At 43.0% G+C, this 19642-nt stretch overlaps 1 protein-coding gene across 2 annotated transcripts in view; it reads left to right on the top strand.

Annotated features, from left to right (window-relative positions):
- HIP1R (huntingtin interacting protein 1 related) overlaps window positions 1-19642 on the top strand; it is a 244671-nt gene that overhangs the window by 213805 nt on the left and 11224 nt on the right. For both annotated transcript variants that reach the window (XM_073627456.1, XM_073627465.1), the window contains 3 exons: window positions 6545-6603; window positions 9187-9217; window positions 12701-12763. In XM_073627456.1, the coding sequence (XP_073483557.1) occupies window positions 6545-6603; window positions 9187-9217; window positions 12701-12763 (153 nt within the window). The remainder of the gene's footprint in view (window positions 1-6544; window positions 6604-9186; window positions 9218-12700; window positions 12764-19642) is intronic.

Genomic DNA, 19642 nt, shown 5'->3' with positions numbered 1-19642 from the left:
ATTAGAGGCAGCGCATAACCCAGTGATAGGTAATATCACTTGGTCGGACCACGCACCCATCACCATGCGTTACACCCTATCTCAGACTTTGACGACCAAAACAAAGTTCTGGAGACTGACGGATGTTACTAAAGAACTGAAGCAATATTTTTCAACTAACGACACTGACAATTGTGACCCAGGGATACTTTGGGAAGCTCACAAATCCATAATCAGGGGGGTTCTGATCAAGCACAGATCTCATATTAAACAAGAACGGGAAAAGCAAATATTGCTATTTCTACATAAGATACATGAATTAGAAACCAAACACAAGAGGAACCTTCACTAGAAACAGAATTACAGACTCTCCGCAGACAAAGAGTAGACATACTACAGTATAAGGCTAAAGTGGCATTACAATCCTGTAGGAAACTTGCCTATGAATCAGGAACCAAATGCCGGAAACTTCAGGCCAAAGCAGTTAGAAAACAGAGACTACACACATATATTCCCCAAATCATCTCATCATCGGGTCACAGGAGAGTCATGCCTACTCAAATTGTCAGTGAATATCAGGCCTACTACTCTTCCCTATATAACCTACCGCAGCAGCGTAATAGAGACACTGTAATAAGGGACTATCTTAATTTGTCAGGCGTTCCCAAACTTTCAGAGGAAACTGGATCGCATTAGAGGAACCCATCACGTTGATGGAACTACAATGCGCCATCAAAAGCATGAAACCAGGTAAAGCGTCAGGCCCTGACGGGTTTACCCTTCAATATTATCAAACCCTTCTACCAGTACTATGCCCCTACATGATTAAACTATTCAACAATCTTACAAAGGGAGGTCACCTACAAAGAGATACCTTGAGAGCACACATCTCCCTCATACCTAAGGAGGGCAAATATCCAACCGCCTGCAGCAGCTTCAGGCCTATATCTCTTCTGAACATAGATCTCAAACTCTTTACTAAAATACTGGCCGACAGACCTAATACATTTGGACCAAGTAGGTTTCGTTCCTTCAAAAGAGGCAAGGGACAACACCACCAAGGTACTTAATTTGATCCATAGGGCTTCAGTGATCAAAACAGATTCTGAGAAAGCCTTTGACCAGGTGAGTTGGAAATTAATGTCCTCTGTTCTCAAACACATAGGACTCGGGGAGAACATGCTACATTGGATTTCCAATATCTATTCTATACCGACAACTCAGGTCAAAGCCAATAGAGTCCTTTCTGAACCCTTCACCATCGCCAATGGTACCAGGCAGGGCTGCCCCCTGTCACCCCTTCTCTTCGCCCTAGTATTAGAACCCTTCCTATGTACGATTCGCCAGAACGCGGATATATCTGGAATTACCATAGATCAAACTCAATACAAAATATCTGCATATGCAGATGACCTTTTATTTTCCCTTACTAACCCAGTGGTATCCCTTCCAAACCTACTCAAAGAATTCAAGAGCTATGGGAACATATCCAATCTAAAAATTAACTTTGACAAATCCACAGCTATGGGTATTAACATGGCACCCGACAATTTGACTCCCCTGAAAACTCAATTTAATTTCAAATGGTCTGACAGCCATCTTAACTACCTAGGAACTGAATTTCCCCCCAGTGTTATCCAGGGGGGAACAAAGGACTCCACTCCTGGTTTGGCAGATGCAACCTTATCAAATTGTGCATCCCCCGGAAGTTTCTTTACTTATTCCAAGCGCTACCAATTAAGATCCCACCTATATATTTTAAACGGGTACACTCGATGTTTACAAAATTTATATGGTCCCATACAAAACCACGACTACGCAAACGTTACCTGACGCTACCGAAACACTACGGAGGACTGGCCCTTCCTGACATGAAACACTATTATCAAGCGGAGTACCTAGGGAGAGTTATTGATTGGAACAGGCATGAACAAACCAAATTGTGGATTCAAGAAGGACGCACCCAGGTAGGGGTCCCACTAAAAGGAGCGATCTGGTGCTATGATCGGCTACCTCCAGACATGACGACACATCCTATCATAGGCGCGAAGCTACAGGTGGGCTCCACAATGATCAATACAACATCCCTGACATCAAGACAGTCTCCAATAACCCCAATTCTAGGCAGTCTGGTGCTTCTGCCCGTACTAAACCGATCAGAATATGAGACACTGTGGACAGCGGGTAAAGACTGTGCCCTACATTATATAGACAGGGATCAATAGACTTCCATCCAAAAACTGATAAGCGATGCCGGGGGCTTCCAGCTAATACAACAGACAAATGCTGGCGATGGCAAACAGACAAAGGGACACCCCTCCACATCTTTTGGTCCTGCCCACTACTGCAACACTTCTGGACAACAATACTGTAGAGACAATCATACAAAAATTTACAGATCACACAATCCGGAGAGACCCAGCGTTCTTCCTGCTACGCGCCACCACAATCCTGGCACAGTCGTATAAGAAATCCATAATACGACACTTAATGCAGCAAAATCCTGTATTCCAGCTACATGGAAACAAAACATTCCCCCATCTATTGGATTGTGGTTGTGTAAAGTAGAAGACACTAAAAAACTGGAAGATTTAGTGCTTACAGCACAACACAAACACAAAAAGCATTCTAAAACTTGGCAGTTATGGAATATGTTCATATTCTCTGATGAAGGGCAGACCTTATTAAACTCTTAAAGGTCACAACAAAACTCAGACTGAAAGGTAACACCACTACCTCATCCATCACATCCGTGTTAAACAATCCCCCCCCCCCTTCCCCCATCTTCCCCCCCCCTTCCCCCCCCCTTTTCCTCTCTCCCCCCCCCCCTTTTTCTCCCCCCCCCCCCTTTTCTCCTTCTCTTTTCTTACTTTCTCTATTCTTTCTTCCCTCAACAGAGGGTTCTATCTCTAGTTGGTTTGATGCCAGCCTTTCTCTCCGGTTTTGCCATTGGGGTCGGGACACAGACAATCCGACTGTGTTTACGGCCCGGTGGCTGAGGCGGTATCATAACTATTTGCATATGAGATAAGGAATGGCTATGGACGCAGTGGGTGATGGATGGGATGATTTGGCACGGTTGTCGTTTTATGTCACCCATATTGTAGATCAGATCTGAACCTTCTCTTGAAGACTAATATGTACGTTTGATTGCTTATTATGGCCTCTGTTGTATTGTACCTTTTCTGTACTCCCTTTCTTTGAAAATTCAATAAAACTTATATTTGAAAAAAAAAGTTCCAAATCCCAATTAAAGTGCTCATGCTCTACAAAGTGGATACGAATCCATGCTTGATATGTGCTCACAGGACAGTGCCCCCACGTGGATGTGAACCCACCCCTCCAAATGGACCAACTATTTCTAGTTTGGTCAAACAAGCATGTGGCGCAGTCCCTGTGGATTTTCTATGGACTGATGTGGTTCAGGATCGAAACTTCATCATATGACTGGATATGATAGAGAGGTCCTCATTCCTCTATAATACTAGTAGTGTTTGGGGTAGATGTTCCACATGCAAATGACAAAAAAAGACTCATTGCGCAGCAACGTTTTTAAAACATTTATTCCATATAAAAAAACATGGTGGTTAAACTCACATGTAAGGGGGCGTGTAAACCTGGCACCCGGTGTGAACAGCAGGTAAGTTGTCAGGAATTCTGCCCAAATGCAGTGGAATGCCGCCACCACAGTATACTGGTTGTTTTCCGGGATCGGGCTTGTGTCACGCTGACACAATGCTGCGGACCAACCTCTAAATTAAATAAAAATAAAGAATCAAAAGCGCCAAAAAAATCTAACTATTGGTATGAAAAAGTGATACCATATAAATTAACAGCTGCAGTGAATAAGACCTTGCAAGTGACTGAAGCAAGCTTATTGCCCTAAACTGTTGCCAACATGAAATGTCATCGTTTAACCTTAATCTGTTTTTTTTTGTTTTTTTTTGTTTTGCTTTGTTTTTTAACATGCTGTAACCCTCCATTTGGACTTTCTGCTATAAATTATTTACTCATATACAAAGGGAAAATTGTAAGAAAAAGTTGTCATTAAACATCTACACATCCGCACCCTAAGTTTTGCCAGGTAGAGGAATGGCAAATATGCTAAAAACACATGCAAAAAAAACCTTAATGTTGATTACCTCAGTCCTGGGTACAAAATATATTTTAAATAAATTACATTTCAGAAATCCTTCAAAATCTGTTAAATTCTTTGTAGCTTACAATTATACAATATTTCCTTTATTCCTGTAATATACACTGCTCAAAAAAATTAAAGGAACACTTTGAAAACACATCAGATTTCAATAGGAAAAAATATCATGCTGGATATCTATACTGATATGTGTTAGAAACGAAAGGATACCACAATGTTTGATGGAAATTAAAATGATCAACTTACAGAGAGCTGAATTCAAAGATACCCTGAAAATCAAAATGAAAAAATGATGCAGCGGGCTAGTCCATTTTGCTATAATTTCATTACAAACTCATGTGCTTGCCATTATCTAGCCTGTAGAAGTCTGTGCGTCCCTCCCATGATCATGCCTCCCCAGACCATCACTGACCCACCACCAAACTGGTCATGCTGAACGATGTTACAGGTAGCATAACATTCTCCACGGCTTCTCCAGACCCTTTCACATCTGTCACGTGCTCAGGGTGAACCTGCTCTCATCTCTGAAAAGCACAGGGCACCAGTGGCGGACCTGCCAATTCTGGTGTTCAATGGCAAATGTCAATCGAGCTCCACGGTGCTAGGCACTGAGCACAGGGCCCACTAGAGGACGTCGGGCCCTCAGGCCACCCTCCTGAAATCTGTTTCTGATTGGTCAGAGACATTCACACCAGTGGCCTACTGGAGGTCATTTTGTAGGGCTCTGGCAGTGCTCATCTTGTTCCTCCTTGCACAAAGGAGCAGATACCGGTCCTGCTGATGGGTTAAGGACCTTCTATGGCCCTGTCCAGCTCTCCTAGAGTAACTGCTCGCCTCCTGGAATCTCCTTCATGCTCTTGAGACTGTGCTGGGAGACACAGCAAACCTTCTGGCAATGGCACATATTGATGTGCCATCCTGGAGGAGTTGGACTGTCTGTGTAACCTCTATAGAGTCCAGGTATCGCCTCATGCTATCAGTAGTGACACTGACCCTAGTCAAATGCAAAACTAGTAAAAAACAGAAAAGATGAGTCAGTGACCTCCACCTGTAAAATTATTCCTGTTTTGGAGGTTGTCTCACTGTTGCCCTTCTAGTGCACCTGTTAATTTTGTTAACACCAAAGCAGCTGAAACTGATTAATAACCCCCTCTGCTCATTAACTGACCAGATTAATATCCCATGAGTTTAATTGACTTGATGCTATACTCTGATTAAAAGGTGTTCCTTTAATTTTTTTTGAGCAGTGTATTTAAACACCCAAGGGACATTTTAAAAACTATATAAAAATAATCCTGACCTCTGTGACTGCAGGGGCACTGTGATAGAGGAGGCTGTGATAGATAGGGACACTGTAATGATTACAGTGCCCCCTTTATGGGGCAGTCCCCTTTACATCAGTCTCCCCTTAACAGGGCATTCCCCTTTATATCACAGTACCCCCTTAACAGTGCAGTCCCCCTTATATCACAGTGTTCCCTTTTACATTACAGTGCCCCGGTTACAGAGCAGTCCGTTACATTAATGTAAAGGGGAGGACAGTAATGTAAAGGGGGGCTGTGATGTGAAGGGGAACTAAGGACACCGTGGGACAGTTTTAAAGGGGAGGACTGTGAACACTGATATAAAGGGAGAACTGTGCTGTACAGGGGGGGGTTGTAGTGTGAAGAGTGGCTGAGGACAGACTTTGCAATTATCCTATCCCCTAACCCATCCAACATACCATAACCCCGCCCCCAAACTCTGCTCTGCAGTCCATTGGAAAATTGGCTGCCATGAAACCAGTCTCTGGTGCCATAAAGGTTGGGTACCGCTGGAGGTAATAAAACTGCAAATCAAGATTTTTTTTTTTCTGTAATGTTTAGAAGTACACAACTGTCTTTCAAATTGTTTGGAAATACATCATTGTGGTTACTTCTTATCTGACTAGGAGAGTAAAAGACTTAAGTACATTGTGGCTGATGTTTATTTTCATTAGTCAGAGTGCCCTTTCTGGTTCTACATGTCTGCTTCTTGATAACTTGTCCTGATTCATCAAGCCTTTTTGTATTGCATAACCACGCTGTTACTACAGCACTACAAGGTGTGTCTGGTATGGAAATTGAGTTCTCATTAGATTTTCAGGCACTTTACCCAATTAAATTAGTTCTCAATAACATGCTAAACACAAGAAAGGTGGGTAAGATTACCAGGGTCCTTATTTATATTTGCCTACTTTTTATTGATCAATATAGTAATGTTTACAAACCTAACCATTTATTTTTGTTCCAGTTTTATTCCATTTTGTTAGTGTCTGTCCTTTCACCTTGCTAGTGTAAACAAAATGCTTTGCCGTTAAAAAAAAAAAAAAAAAAGATATATATATATATATATATTTTTTGCCAAAATTGATGTGGTGTTCCCTGACAGGAAATGATGAACCAAGCTCGGAAAGACAGCTCTGGAGTCAAGCTAGAAGTAAATGAAAGGTCAGTTATTGTATCAGTCTGATTCAGAAAAGTCTCATTTCTACCACAGTAAAATATATCTAAAGTAGATTTTCTTTCTTGTTCATTGATGGGCACAGGAATTCAGATAGTTTGGTTATACTGCCAACTACAGAAGGATTAAACACAGGCAAACCGAACAATTGTACGCTAGCTCTCAGTATAGTCCCTCCAATACCTAGCATACTCTGTTTTTTGCTAGTGTCCTGTGAAGATGCATTTTCTCTTAAACTCTGCTGAGCACATCTACATTTTTGGTAATTTTTCTCCTCTTCTATGGACTTTATTTAGATTTCTGCTACATCGCTGCTTGAGCTGGTCCCTGTATAGCAACTATCTTGTTTGGCATGTTCTATCTTTAGAGGCTGTGCCTGTGCCCTGCTGGACTAGATATGTGGAGCTAGCCAGGAATGTGATCTTTGTGCACTGGACCCTGTATAGTGGTTCTTTCCAGACTATAGAGTACTGATTAAATTAGCCAGGGAATGCTCTCAGGGTTTAGCGCTATGGCACCCAGCCCCCCCCCCCCCCTATTTGTAATCCAGTCTCTGAAAGCTCCTTTGTTTGTAAGTCCAGACTGCCTGAGTCACGGAAAGCTGCCTGACTAGTTGCACCCTTAGACACTTCAAATTTCCTATCTCTGCCAGCTAATCCCGGCAGTGGTTGACTCTGAGTGACTAAATTCTGACGTCATCCACTGGGTGTAGTATCGCTCTTACTTTGGGCACTGTTTCCTGCCCGTCAAAATAGGAGGAAGAGCTATCTTGCTGCTGTTTCTGCTTGCAAGCAACATCATCAAACTCGTAGATCTCTGATCTTTTACCACTGCCCACCTGTAGTGACCTGGTCACCTCCAGCCACGAAACTATTATTTCCAACTGCCTTTAGTTGATGAGCAATTGCTGCTTTGCCTCACACTTTGGGCCTAGTTGCATTACCGCTATGCAGCCACAACATGTCTACACAGAGACACATGGGGACAATCCTGCTGCTATTGGTGACTATCCCATAATCCCACAGAGGTTCTGAGGGTATCTACTTGGTATCTTCTTAAGAAACCAGCACTGCTAATCTGGAACCTGGTATTCCCAATGTTAGTGGGTCGTCTTCATCAGCGTCTCCCTCAGCTCTGTAGGGTGGGGCTGAGTCCACAGCACTGCCCCCTGGGACCCCGACAACCATTCAGGACTTTTTGACAACGTATGCGCAACTCCCTGCGCATATTGATTGCAGAAAGGGTACCATCGTGCTGCAGTGCCAAACCAAGCCCAAGCTTTATTCTGCAAGCAAACTTGGACTTTAAAACCCTCAAAGCCTGGGGACAAGTCCTCTCATAAGAGGAGCCCCCAATTCCTTAAGTGGAGGAGACGATTGCTGGCTTTCACAGACATTTGAACCAAGAAGATTTGGGTTCACAGTGTGGTGGCTCAAGGTTACAAGCTAGAATTTCAGAAACTTCCCTCTCCAATCTTTATGATCTCAAATGTCTCTTTGAATTTAGAAAGATGGGCAATATTTTTTTTCAAACACTCTATTGTCTTCTCTCACAAGGGGTGATCATTTTAGGCCGGCCCAGAAGAGTTTTAGTTTCTTCTCGAACCTCTTCATGGTTTACAAGCCGAGTGGTGATTTTCATCCAATTCTGGATCGAAATAGACTCAAGCTCCTCCAAGGTGCAAACATTCTGAATGGAACCTGTCTATTCGGTAGTTGCCTCTCTACAGCAGGGGGCTTTCTGTTGTGGATATCAAGGGCTCTTATGTAAACATCTCAATTTTCCAGCCTCACCAACAGTTCCTGTGTTTTGCAGTAGAACTGGCATTTTCAGTATGTAGCCAGCCTTGCCGTTCAGCTGATCAACTGCTCCCAGGGTTCTCTCTAAGATGTGGATCCAGTCTTAGGTCTACTACGTACCCAGGCTATTACTGTTGCCGGTTACTTTGAGCAATTCTAAAATTCCACTCCTGGAATTTTAATGGGCTTTGGACTGTGCAAACTTTGGAAAGGTTTGGGTGGGTCCTTCAAGGGGTAATCCGTTGTTCAGTTCCATTTCAGGGCCCTTCAACTGAATGTCTTTTCAGATTGTAAGTAGAGAATGCATTTGCTGGACCATGATAATGGTAAACACGACAAATGGAGAGGGTGAATCTTGTTAATGGGGGCACAGACAGCAATAAAAAAACTGACATGCGTTCTAACCAATCTCCACTCTATCCAAAACAAAGTTTTGCCACAAGTTATAATTTAACTTGTAGAAGCAGATTTTGGTGCCAAGTCTCAATCTTCATCTTTTAAAAGTGATAAGTGGACTCTATGTCAAAAAAAAGAAAACAGTGGGACTGAGCTTCACTTCATGCAATTTGCCTCTGATTTAACCTCCAGCATGTTGGGATCTGTTAGTCTTTTTGACACATGGCTTTCACGGAAATTGACATCCAATTGTGAATTTTACTCCTTATACTGTATGTTCATGGTTGAACTACCCAGGACTTTAACAGGTTTGCTTTAAAATGAAATACAATTAACATTTGTGTTTTGTTCATTTTGTTTTATATCTTTGGACAGGATCCTCAACTCATGTACAGACCTAATGAAGGTGAGATTTGTGAGATTTTTTTTTTTTAAGTTTAAGATCCTTTTGAACTGTGGTAATTTCACTCTTGGGTGCATTTTGCCTTCTAGACATTGTGACAAGAAGGCTCATTCTCACAAAACTGATTTCACTCTCACTATGCGATCTCAACATATTTGTTATAATAAGCATTTTTTTTATTTTTAACCACTTCCATACCGTGCAAATTCTGACACTTCTCTCCTACATGTAAAAAGTCATATTTTTAGCAGACACCCTAGGGAATAAAGTTGCGGTCATTTGAACTTTTTATGTCGCACGGTATTTGCATGGTAATTTTTGAAACGCAATATTTGTTTTGGAAAAAAACATTTTCATGAATAAAAAAAAGAAAACATTGTTAGCCCATTTTTTTTTTTTTTAATTTGCATAATGTGACAGATGATGTTACGCCGAGTAAACAGATACCTCACATGTCACGCTTTAAAATTGCGCACACTCGTGGTATGGCGCCAAAGTTCGGTACTTCCAAATCTCCATAGGCGACGGTTTAAATATTTTTAAAGGTTATCTGTTTAAAGTTACAGAGGAGGTGTCATGCTAGAATTATTACTCTCGCTCTGACGTTCGCGGTGATACCTCACATGTGTGGTTTGGACATTGTTTACGTATGCGTCTGCTTCTGCGTGCGAGTTTGCGGGGGCACTTTTTAAAAAATTTTTTACATTTTTTTTTTTTTTTTTACACTTTCTCTTTTAACAAATTTTATTCCTATTACAAGGAATGTAAACATCCCTTGTAATAGGAATGGTGCATGACAGGTCCTCTTTATGGTGAGATGTGAGGTCTATAAGACCCCACATCTCTCCTTACAGGCTGGAAAGCATCAGATCAAAAAAAAGAAAATAACAATCTGATGCTTTTCTACCCGAGATCTAGGCTTTGTTTACTTGTGCGGCCCGGACGTAATGTCATAATGTCACGCCCAGGCCTCCGTGGATCATAGAGATTGCCAGGGACCATCTGTCCCTCGGAAACCTCTATGCCTCTTCCGTGCCGGCCGATTCGTTCTCCGGGTCCCCGATCGCACTCAGAGAAGCACTGGAGGGAGGCGGGAGGGGGGGTGTCCCCTCCCGTTACTGATAACAATCAAACGGCTGAACAGCCACAATGATTATTCTTATTGTGCTCAGAATCGCCGGCTCTAAAAAATGATATCTGGATGATGTCTGTAGCTGCGGGCATCATTCAGATATCTCCACTGAAAGCCAAGGATGTCATATGATGGCCTGCGGTATGTAAGTGGTTAAAGTAACAAACATTTACCTGCCCATCGGGCCCCACTCTATTTTTATGAGTGTAAAAATATAAATAGTGCTCGGATATTGTTAAACTCTTCTCATGTGAAATTCCACCATAAATGTTCTCAATCATCCCCTAGTTTTAAATCCATCCACAGTCCAGGCTAGTTGGAGACTGGCTCAGAAAGTGTAAAGGGTTAAACCAACAACTGCTTCACTTACGACCCAAGCTCAGGGAAGTGAAAAAAAAAAAATACATACTGCTCAATGCTAATTTTTATTAACTTCTCAGCACAATCAAAATGCTCACATAAAAGCGGCATCAACAATATAAAGCTTGTCCGTAGATAGATGGCAGTATACTTGCCTCAATAGAATGGTTGAGAGGCCTGGAATTGCTCTACGAGGAACAACGGCAGTTTCCTACACTCAGCATGATGACATCATTGGGTTGGATACATTAAGGTGAAAAAACACGTAGGTTTGCAACCCCTTTAAGTGCTGGCTGGCTACTTGCGGGGGAGAATACTATATATAGTTGGGCTAACAGTATTTTTGCACCAATAGTTTTCAGTCCAGCACATTGACATGGCTCAAAGGTGAATAGATTTAGTATTGCAATCCTAGAACTAGGGTCCAGGTGTCATCTTACCTCTCATAAATATTTAGCTTTGGCAGACTTCAGAAAATACAATGAAATGCTTCTTAATTAACAGGGTCTGGGGTTTGTTGGGTCCCACAGATAAGGCTGTGGAAACATTTTGATATACATTAGTTATTCATGTACAACAGCAAGAATTGAGTTGTGTGTCTTTCTCTGCCTATATCTTGACAAGACCATGCTTATTATCTAATTGTCAACCTTTGCCAGAGGGCCCTGTGTCTTCCTGGATTGCCAGCAGGTGGTGGATTTGAGTTTCCTGCTGGGGACAGAGTGTGTCTTTATGATAACTCCTTTATTTATGCAAATACTGTTGACGATATTTCTAAGATTCCTGTTCATCCTTCCACTGGTAGAAACACAGAAGCGAGTGAAAGCAGAAATATGACCAAGTGGTCCATCGAGTCTGCCCCATTTTTTTAACATCTGCATGTTTTTTGGTCTTTTTTTTTTTTTTTTTTTCTGCTAACTTTTACATCTGATTATATATTTGTCTCAAGCATGTTTGAATCTACTTACTATATTAGACTGACTATTGATTCTGGAAGTCTATTCCAAGCATCAGCTACCATTTTAGTAATATAATCCTTTCTTTGAATAGTTTTGAACTTTCCTCCTGCTAGTTTGAAGTCATGTCCCTGTGTTTGTGGTGTTGGCTTCATATTAAAAACACTGCCCTCCTGAACCTTATTGACCCACTTGATGTATTTACAGGTTTCAGTCATGTCTCCCCGTTACCTTCTTTCATCCAGACTGTACATATTAAGTTCCTGAAGTCTCTCCTGATATGCCCTCAGACCTTTCACTATTTTTGTTGCCCTTCTCTGGACTCGTGAGGTCTACAGAACTGGACACCGTATTTTAAATGAGGTCCAACTAAGGGGAACCAGGACCTCATTCCTCCTACTGATGACCCCTCTAGTGATGCATCCTAGAATTTATTTTCCTCTATAGTGCTGAACAACACTGTACCCCCAATGTACTCTGTCAATGGATTCTTTTTCCCTAAATGCATTATTTTACACTGCTTTGACCAATCTTCCAGCAATGCAAAAATATGTTCTGTTGGACACCTCCAGGGATCTCAGCCCTATTGCACGCTTTTGTGACATCAGTAAAAATACATTCCTTACCCACCAACTCTTATAGTTATATCTTATATCTTATAGTTATATCACTCACATATAGATTAAATGGAACAGGGACTTTGTGGCATCCATGCCTTACCCAACCACATATTCACTAAATCACCCAAGGGTTAATTCCTAGATTGTACAGCTTTTTTTTTTTTTACAGCATTCTTTACAACCTCAGACCTGGAGTGAAAAGAGTGACTTTCAATTTGACATTAGCACAGAACAAATGTACAGTACATGCAGCATGAATAGCAAATATATTTTATAAATACACCTCTAGGTGTCACTGTTTAAATGCCTCAGAATTGTCATCACTCGCATACGTACATACATACACACATTTGTTGTATAAAATGTTAATGTATTAAAATTCCATATAAATGGCGATATCTGCTTCTTTCCGTTACAGGCCATTCGGCTTCTCGTGATAACCTCTACCGATCTGCAAAAGGAGATTGTGGAGAGTGGAAGGGTATGTTTAATTTATCTATTGTAATTATATAGTGCAAACATATTAACCACCCCACGTTCGGAGCTTTCTTTTGGTGGTATTTAATCATCACAGGGTTTTTTATATTTTGATATATGAAAGAAAAAATATTGAACATTTTGGAAAAAAAACAAAACAATAAAAAAAAAAATTTCTTAGTTTCTGTTATAAAGTTTTGCAAATACATTTTTTTTCTTAAATTAGGCCAAAGTGTATTCTGCTACATTTCTTTGATAAAAATAACCCAACCTATGAGATCCAAGATGTATAGTAAATAGCAGACGTATGGGTACGTCCACCTGCATAGGTGCTACTCCCATCTGGCCGTTTATGTACTATGACCGGACAGGAAGTGGTTAACTTTTTGACTTTGACGTTACACACATACACTGGCAAGAAAAAGTATGTGAACTCCTTGGAATGAACTGGTTTTCTGCAGTAATTTGCCATAAAATGTGATCTTATCCTCATCTACAGTAAGTCACAACAATAGACGCACACTATGCTTAACCTGTTGCCGACCGACCTCCGGGTCTGCTGCACGCCACCGGCGACCCGCTCAGTGGGTCCCGACAGACCCGATGTCCGCCGGGACCCGTCAAATTGAACCAGACAGAGGCAGAACGGCGGTCTGCCTATGTAAACAAGGCAGATCACTGTTCTGTTAGTAGGAAAGACAGAGATCCTGTATTTCTGCGAAGCAGGAACACAGATCTATGTCTTCCCACAGCACTGTCTTCCCAAAGCACTCCCTAGGTACACATTTAACCCTTTGATTGCCCCTGATGTTAACCCCTTTACTGCCAGTGTCATTAGTACAGTGACGGCGCATATTTTTGCTGATCACTGTATTGGTGTCACTGGTCCCCAATAGTGTCACTTAGTGTCCAATTTGGCTCCCGCAATGTCGCAGCTCCGCAGTAAGTTGCTGATCGCCGCCATTACTAGTAAAATAAAAAAATAAAAATTCCATAAAATTATCCCATAGTTTGTAGACACTATATCTTTTGCGCAAACCAAGCAATATACGCTTTTTGGGATTATTATCTACGTAGCAGAATACATATTGGCCTAAACTGATGAAGTTCGATTTTTAAAAATTTTTTATTGGATGTGTTTTATAGCAAAAAAAAAAAAATTGTGTTTTTTTTTTTTTTTTGTTATTTGAAATTGTCAATCTTTTTTTGTTTATAGCGCAAAATATAAAAAAACGTAGAGATGATCAAATGCAACCAACAGAAAGCTCCATGTGTGGGGAAAAAAGGATGTCAGTTTTGTTTGGGTACAGCGTTGTATGACTGCGCAATTGTCCGTTTAAAATAACGCAGTGCCGTATCGCAAAAAAAGGCCTGGCAATGAAGGTGGGTAAACCTTCCAGAGGGCAAGTGGTTAAACTGATAACACACACCCCTAATTACCCCTGTCTTTATTGACCAAACCCATACACCCTTTCACCACCTGGTCCGTGTGTCGTACAGACCCGACAGCGGGGGTTATTACACACAATCCAGTGGCTGTAGCCACCGGGATTGTGTGTGAAACTGGCAGGCAGACTCTTGCCTGTCAGGTGAGAGCATTCATGCGGCGGTGCTGCCGCCCGATTGCTCTCACACACTCCCGGTTCCAGCGCCACCCCCTTGCCTCCATGCCCCTCCATGCTTACCGGGCTCCGCTTGGCCATCGGAGGGCCTGGGAGCTCCATGGCGGGTGCCGGCGGCTGAAGGGGAAGGAGAATAGTGGATTTACATCCGTTCTCCTCCCCTTATTGTGACCCAGAACGCGACATCTCTGACGTCACTTCTGGGTCTAGCTCTCTGTGTCCCCGGCTAGCTCAACTGGGAAATAATGTTTTGCAATGCGATCTGCATTGCAAAACATTTAGTGGAGCACAGGGGAGGCATGCAGGGTTTTTTAGACCCTGCATATCTCCATAAAGATAACCTGTCACCAAAAAAACATTACATAGGGGACTTTTAGTCAGACCAGTTTAGGGCGCCGGACACATACACTTCTCCCTTTTATTACACGTCCTCTGAGCGGTTTAGGTGTGTCTGGGTGGCGACACCATGGCCACCCCCCTACCTATCACACATCACCTCGGGGCGGTGGCTCCGGCAGGCACCCCTCATCGCAACCTGACACCCCCCCCCCCAGCCTTTACTGTACCCAGGTATAGTAGCTGAGCGCTGGTCTGATAAGGGGGGGGGTGTCCATAGCCCAGGTGGACAAACAGTAACCCACATCCGATCCGTCACAGCAGCACAACACACCTTGTTGTCGGCAGGTCACAGTATCTTGCCATCTTCCCTCAGACCATCAGATCCTATCCAGCAAGCAACACACAGTGTCAGCAGGTCAGTTCCAAAATCCAAATCAAATCATCAGTGCCAATGATTCCATTATCTGCTGTCCTCAGGGACAGATCCAATCCAGAGATCACCATGCAGTGGGATCTCTGGATTGAATTTGTCCCTGAGGACAGCAGATGATGCAAAGTATGGGCGGAGCTGCCATGATGTCACTCCCGTGCATGTGTGCGGGAGCCCTCGGTTACAGCCAGTTCTCTAAAGGTCCAGCACAGTATGCCGGACCTTCAGAGCGCATGCGCCAGTGACATCAATGGCTGGATCTAGTGTGAATGTCTATATTAATTTTACCTACAGGTAAGCCTTTATATAGCAAATCAAATTTGCTAGTTGCTTAACCACTTCAATACCAGGTACTTAGACACCTTCCTGCCCAGGCCAATTTTCACCTTTCAGCGCTGTCACAATTTGAATGACAATTATGTGGTCATCCTACACTGTACGCAAACAAGTTTTTTATCATTTTGCTCCCACAAATAGAGCTTTCTTTTGGTGGTATTTCATCACCTCTGGGATTTTTATTTTTTGCGCAACAAATAAAAAAATGACCGAAAATTTTGAAAAAAAACAAGTTTTTTCTTTGTTTCTGTTAAATATTTTTGTAAATAAGTACGTTTTCTTCTTCAATGATGGGCATTGATAAGGTGGCACTGATGGGCACCGATGAGGTGGCACTGATAGGCGGCACTGATGGGCACTTATAGGCGGCACTGATGGGCACTTATAGGCGGCACTGATGAGCACTTATAGGCAGCACTGATGGGCACTTATAGGCGGCACTGATGGGCACTCATAGGCGGCACTGATGGGCACTCATAGGCGGCACTGATGGGCACTCATAGGCGGCACTGATGGGCACTCATAGGCGGCACTGATGGGCACTCATAGGCGGCACTGATGGGCACTCATAGGTGGCACTGATGGGCACTCATAGGCGGCACTGATGGGCACTTATGGGTGGCACCAATGGGCACTGATAGGTGGGCACTGATGGGTTGCACTGATGGGTGGCACTGATGATACTGATGGGTGGCATTGCTGGGCATCACTGATGTCTGTTAGTACATACTGGTGCCAATCAGTGCCCATTTGTGGGCACTGATTGGCACAGATTGGGCATTCATTTGAACATGTGGATGGCCATGGGGTACATACCTGGCCATCCACATGTTGCCTCCTTCCCTGGTAGTCCTAGTGGCGTCCCTGGTGGTCCAGTGTGGTCATCTTAGGGGGGGCTACACTGATAAACAATCAGCGCAGGCACACCCCCCCCCCCCCCCCCCCCCCCGTCAGGAGAGCCGCCGATCGGCTCTCTTCTACTTGCATCTGTCAGACGCGAGTGAGGAAAAACCGATCAACGGCTCTTCCTATTTACATCGTGATCAGCCGTGATTGGACACCGCCGGAGGCTCTTTACCGAGATCGGTGGAGCGGTGTGTCAGACTGACACACCGCTCCACCGATCGCCGCAATGCGTGCCCCCACGGGCGCACAGCGGCTGTTATCCTGAAGGACGTCATATGACGCCCAGTCAGGATAACTGAACCACCGCCCGGCTGTTATTTTGCTATAGGCCGGACGGGAAGTGGTTAATTGTTGTTAACTACACTACTAATGCCAATATATGCAGTGTTCTATGGGGGAAAAAATTTGGGGGGGGGGTGACACCATGTTTTACCGCACCAGGTGACACCAACCCTAGTGACGCCACTGCCTGGTGGTCATGGGTGGGCATCCTTGGGAAGCTGCAGTGATAATCAGTCAGTGCAGACCCCTCCCCCGTCAGGAGATCAGCCGATCGGCTCTACTCGCGTCTGTCAGCGCGACTGGAGGAAAAGGCTGATGCGCGTCTTTTCCTGTTTACACTGTGATCAGCTCTAATTGGACACAACTGATCAGAGGCTCTTTACCTCGATCGGAGATCGCTGCGGCTTATCCTGCTGAACGTCATATGACGCCCAGTCAGGATAATGAAACCACTTTCCGGCCGTCATTCTGCTATATGGCGAGTGGGAAGTGGTTAAACGTGTGCAAGAAAAGGCTCTGGCAGCGAAAAAGGTTAAATGTTCACAGTGCTGGAGGAAAAAGTAAGTGAGCACTTAGAATTAATAGCTGGTCAAACCTTCTTTGGCAGTAATACCTTCAAGCAACCACTTTCCGTAGCCCTGGATCAGACCTTTTCCTTGCTCATCCATGTCTTTATGGACCTTGCTTGTGCACTGGTGAGCAGTCATGTTGAAACAAGAAGGAACCAACCCCAAACTTTTTTTTTACAAAATTGGGAGCATGAAATTGTCCAAAATGTCTTGATATGTTGACGCCTTAAGAGTTCCCTTCACTGGAACTAAGGGGCCAAGCCCAACCCCTGAAAAACAACCCCACACCATAATCCCCTTTCCGCCAAATGATTTGAACCAGTGCACAAAGCAAGGTCCATAAAGCCTTGGATGAGCGAGTTTTGAGTGGAGGAACTTGACTGGCCTGCACAGAGTCCTGACCTCAGCCCGATAGAACACCTTTGGCATGAATTAGACCAGTGACTGTGAGCCAGGCCTTCTCCTTCACATCAGTGCCTGACCTCACAAATGTACTTCCGGAGGAATGGTCAAACATTCCCAAAGACGCACTCCAAAACCTTGTGGGCAGTTTTCCCAGAAGAGCTGAAGCTGTTATAGCTGCAAAGGGTGGGCCAACTCAATATTGAACCCTACAGACTAAGATTGGGATGCCGTTAAAGTTCATGTGCGTGTAAAGGCAGGCATCCCAATACTTTTGGTAATATGGGGTATGTCTTTAGAGAATTTAACTTTTTGCGAGGCATGGCTCACATTATCTGATGAACAGCACTCTTAAAATGTTTGCGTTTCTTTTAACCAGTTCCTGACCGCCTGCGGCAGGGCGGCTCTATTATGCAAAATCATGTACCTGTACCTGATCTTGTGAATAGCCACTAAGGGGCGTGCGCGCATCGGCGGAGGTGTGATCGCGCGCTGATTGGCCACAGAGGGAGCCATTTAGCGGGCCCAGCGGACACGATTTATGTTGGCCACCCGCGATCGCTCCCCACAAAGACAGAACGGCGGTCTGCCGGTGTAAACAAGCAGACGGCCGTGCAGTCAGGCATGGACTCTCTAAACTAGTGTTCCTGCTAATCAGGAACACGGATCCCAGTGTCCATGCAGTGAGCCCATCCCCCCTACAGTAAAAAAGCACAATTGGGGAGAATACACTTAACCCTTTGATCACTCCTGATGTTAACCCCTTCCCTGCCAGTGTCATTTAAACAGTGTAAGTGCATACTTTTAGCACTGATCACTGTAATAATGTCACTGGTTCCCAAAAAAGTGTCAAAAGTGGCAGCTAGGTGTCCGATCTGTTCGTCGCAATGTAGCAGTCCCGCTAAAAATCACTAATCACCGCTATTACAAGTAAAAAAATAAATTAAAATGCCATAACTAGATCCCCTATTTTGTAGACGCTATAACCTTTGCACAAACCAATATACGCTTACTGGGATTTTTTTTCAGCAAAAATATGTAGCAAAAGTTGATGATGAAAATCGATTTTTTTTTTTTTAATTTTTGGATATGTTTTATAGTAAAAAGTAAAAAATATAATTTTTTTTTTTCAAAATTGTTGTTTTTTTTGTTTATAGCGCAAAAAATAAAAACCGCAGAGGTGATCAAATACAACCAAAAAAAAAACTCTATTCCACTCCAGAAGGTTTTACCCACTTCTTGACCAGGCCATTTTCTGCAATAACGCACTGCGTTGCTTTAATTGATCATTGCATGGTCATGCAACGCTGTACCCAAATAAAATTGATGTTTTCTTTTGGTGGTATTTGATCATCTCTGCGGTTTTAATTTTTTTTCCCTATAAACCGACAATTTTGAAAAAAAAAACAATATTTTTTACTTTCTGCTATAAAACAGTCTTAATTAAAAAAAAAAAAAAAAAATTTCTTCATCAATTTAGGCCAATTTGTATTCTGCTACATATTTTTGGTCAAAGAAAATCCCAAAAAGCGTTTATTGATTGGTTTGTGCAAAAGTTATGGCGTCTACAAACTCTGGGTTAGATTTAGGGACTTTTTATTTTTGTAAATGTAAATGGCGGAGATTAGCAATATTTAGCGGGACTGCGACATTGCGGCAGACAAATCTGACACATTTTGGGGACCAGTGACACCAATACAGTGATCAGGGCTTAAAAAAAAAAAAAAATGCACTGATACTGTATAAATGACACTGGCAGGGAAGGGGTTAACATCAGGGGCAATCAAAGGGTTTAACTGTGTTCCCTAAGGCTCGATTCACACCTATGCATGTTGCTTTTGAGCGTTTTTGGAGGTTTTTTTTTCATGCTTGGCACGTTTTTGAGCAGCGCTTTTGCGGCGTTTTTGCTGCGTTTTTGCCGCGATTTGCTTTTGCGTTTTTTTTTTTTTTTTTTTCATTTTTTTTTACAGTCTTAAAAAAAAAATTACAAAAAAAAA

This window comes from Aquarana catesbeiana, linkage group LG01, assembly GCF_042186555.1.
Source record: "Aquarana catesbeiana isolate 2022-GZ linkage group LG01, ASM4218655v1, whole genome shotgun sequence".
Taxonomy (NCBI): domain Eukaryota; kingdom Metazoa; phylum Chordata; class Amphibia; order Anura; family Ranidae; genus Aquarana; species Aquarana catesbeiana.
Note: the sequence above shows the minus strand (reverse complement) of the source record. Positions and strands in the feature narration are given on the sequence as shown.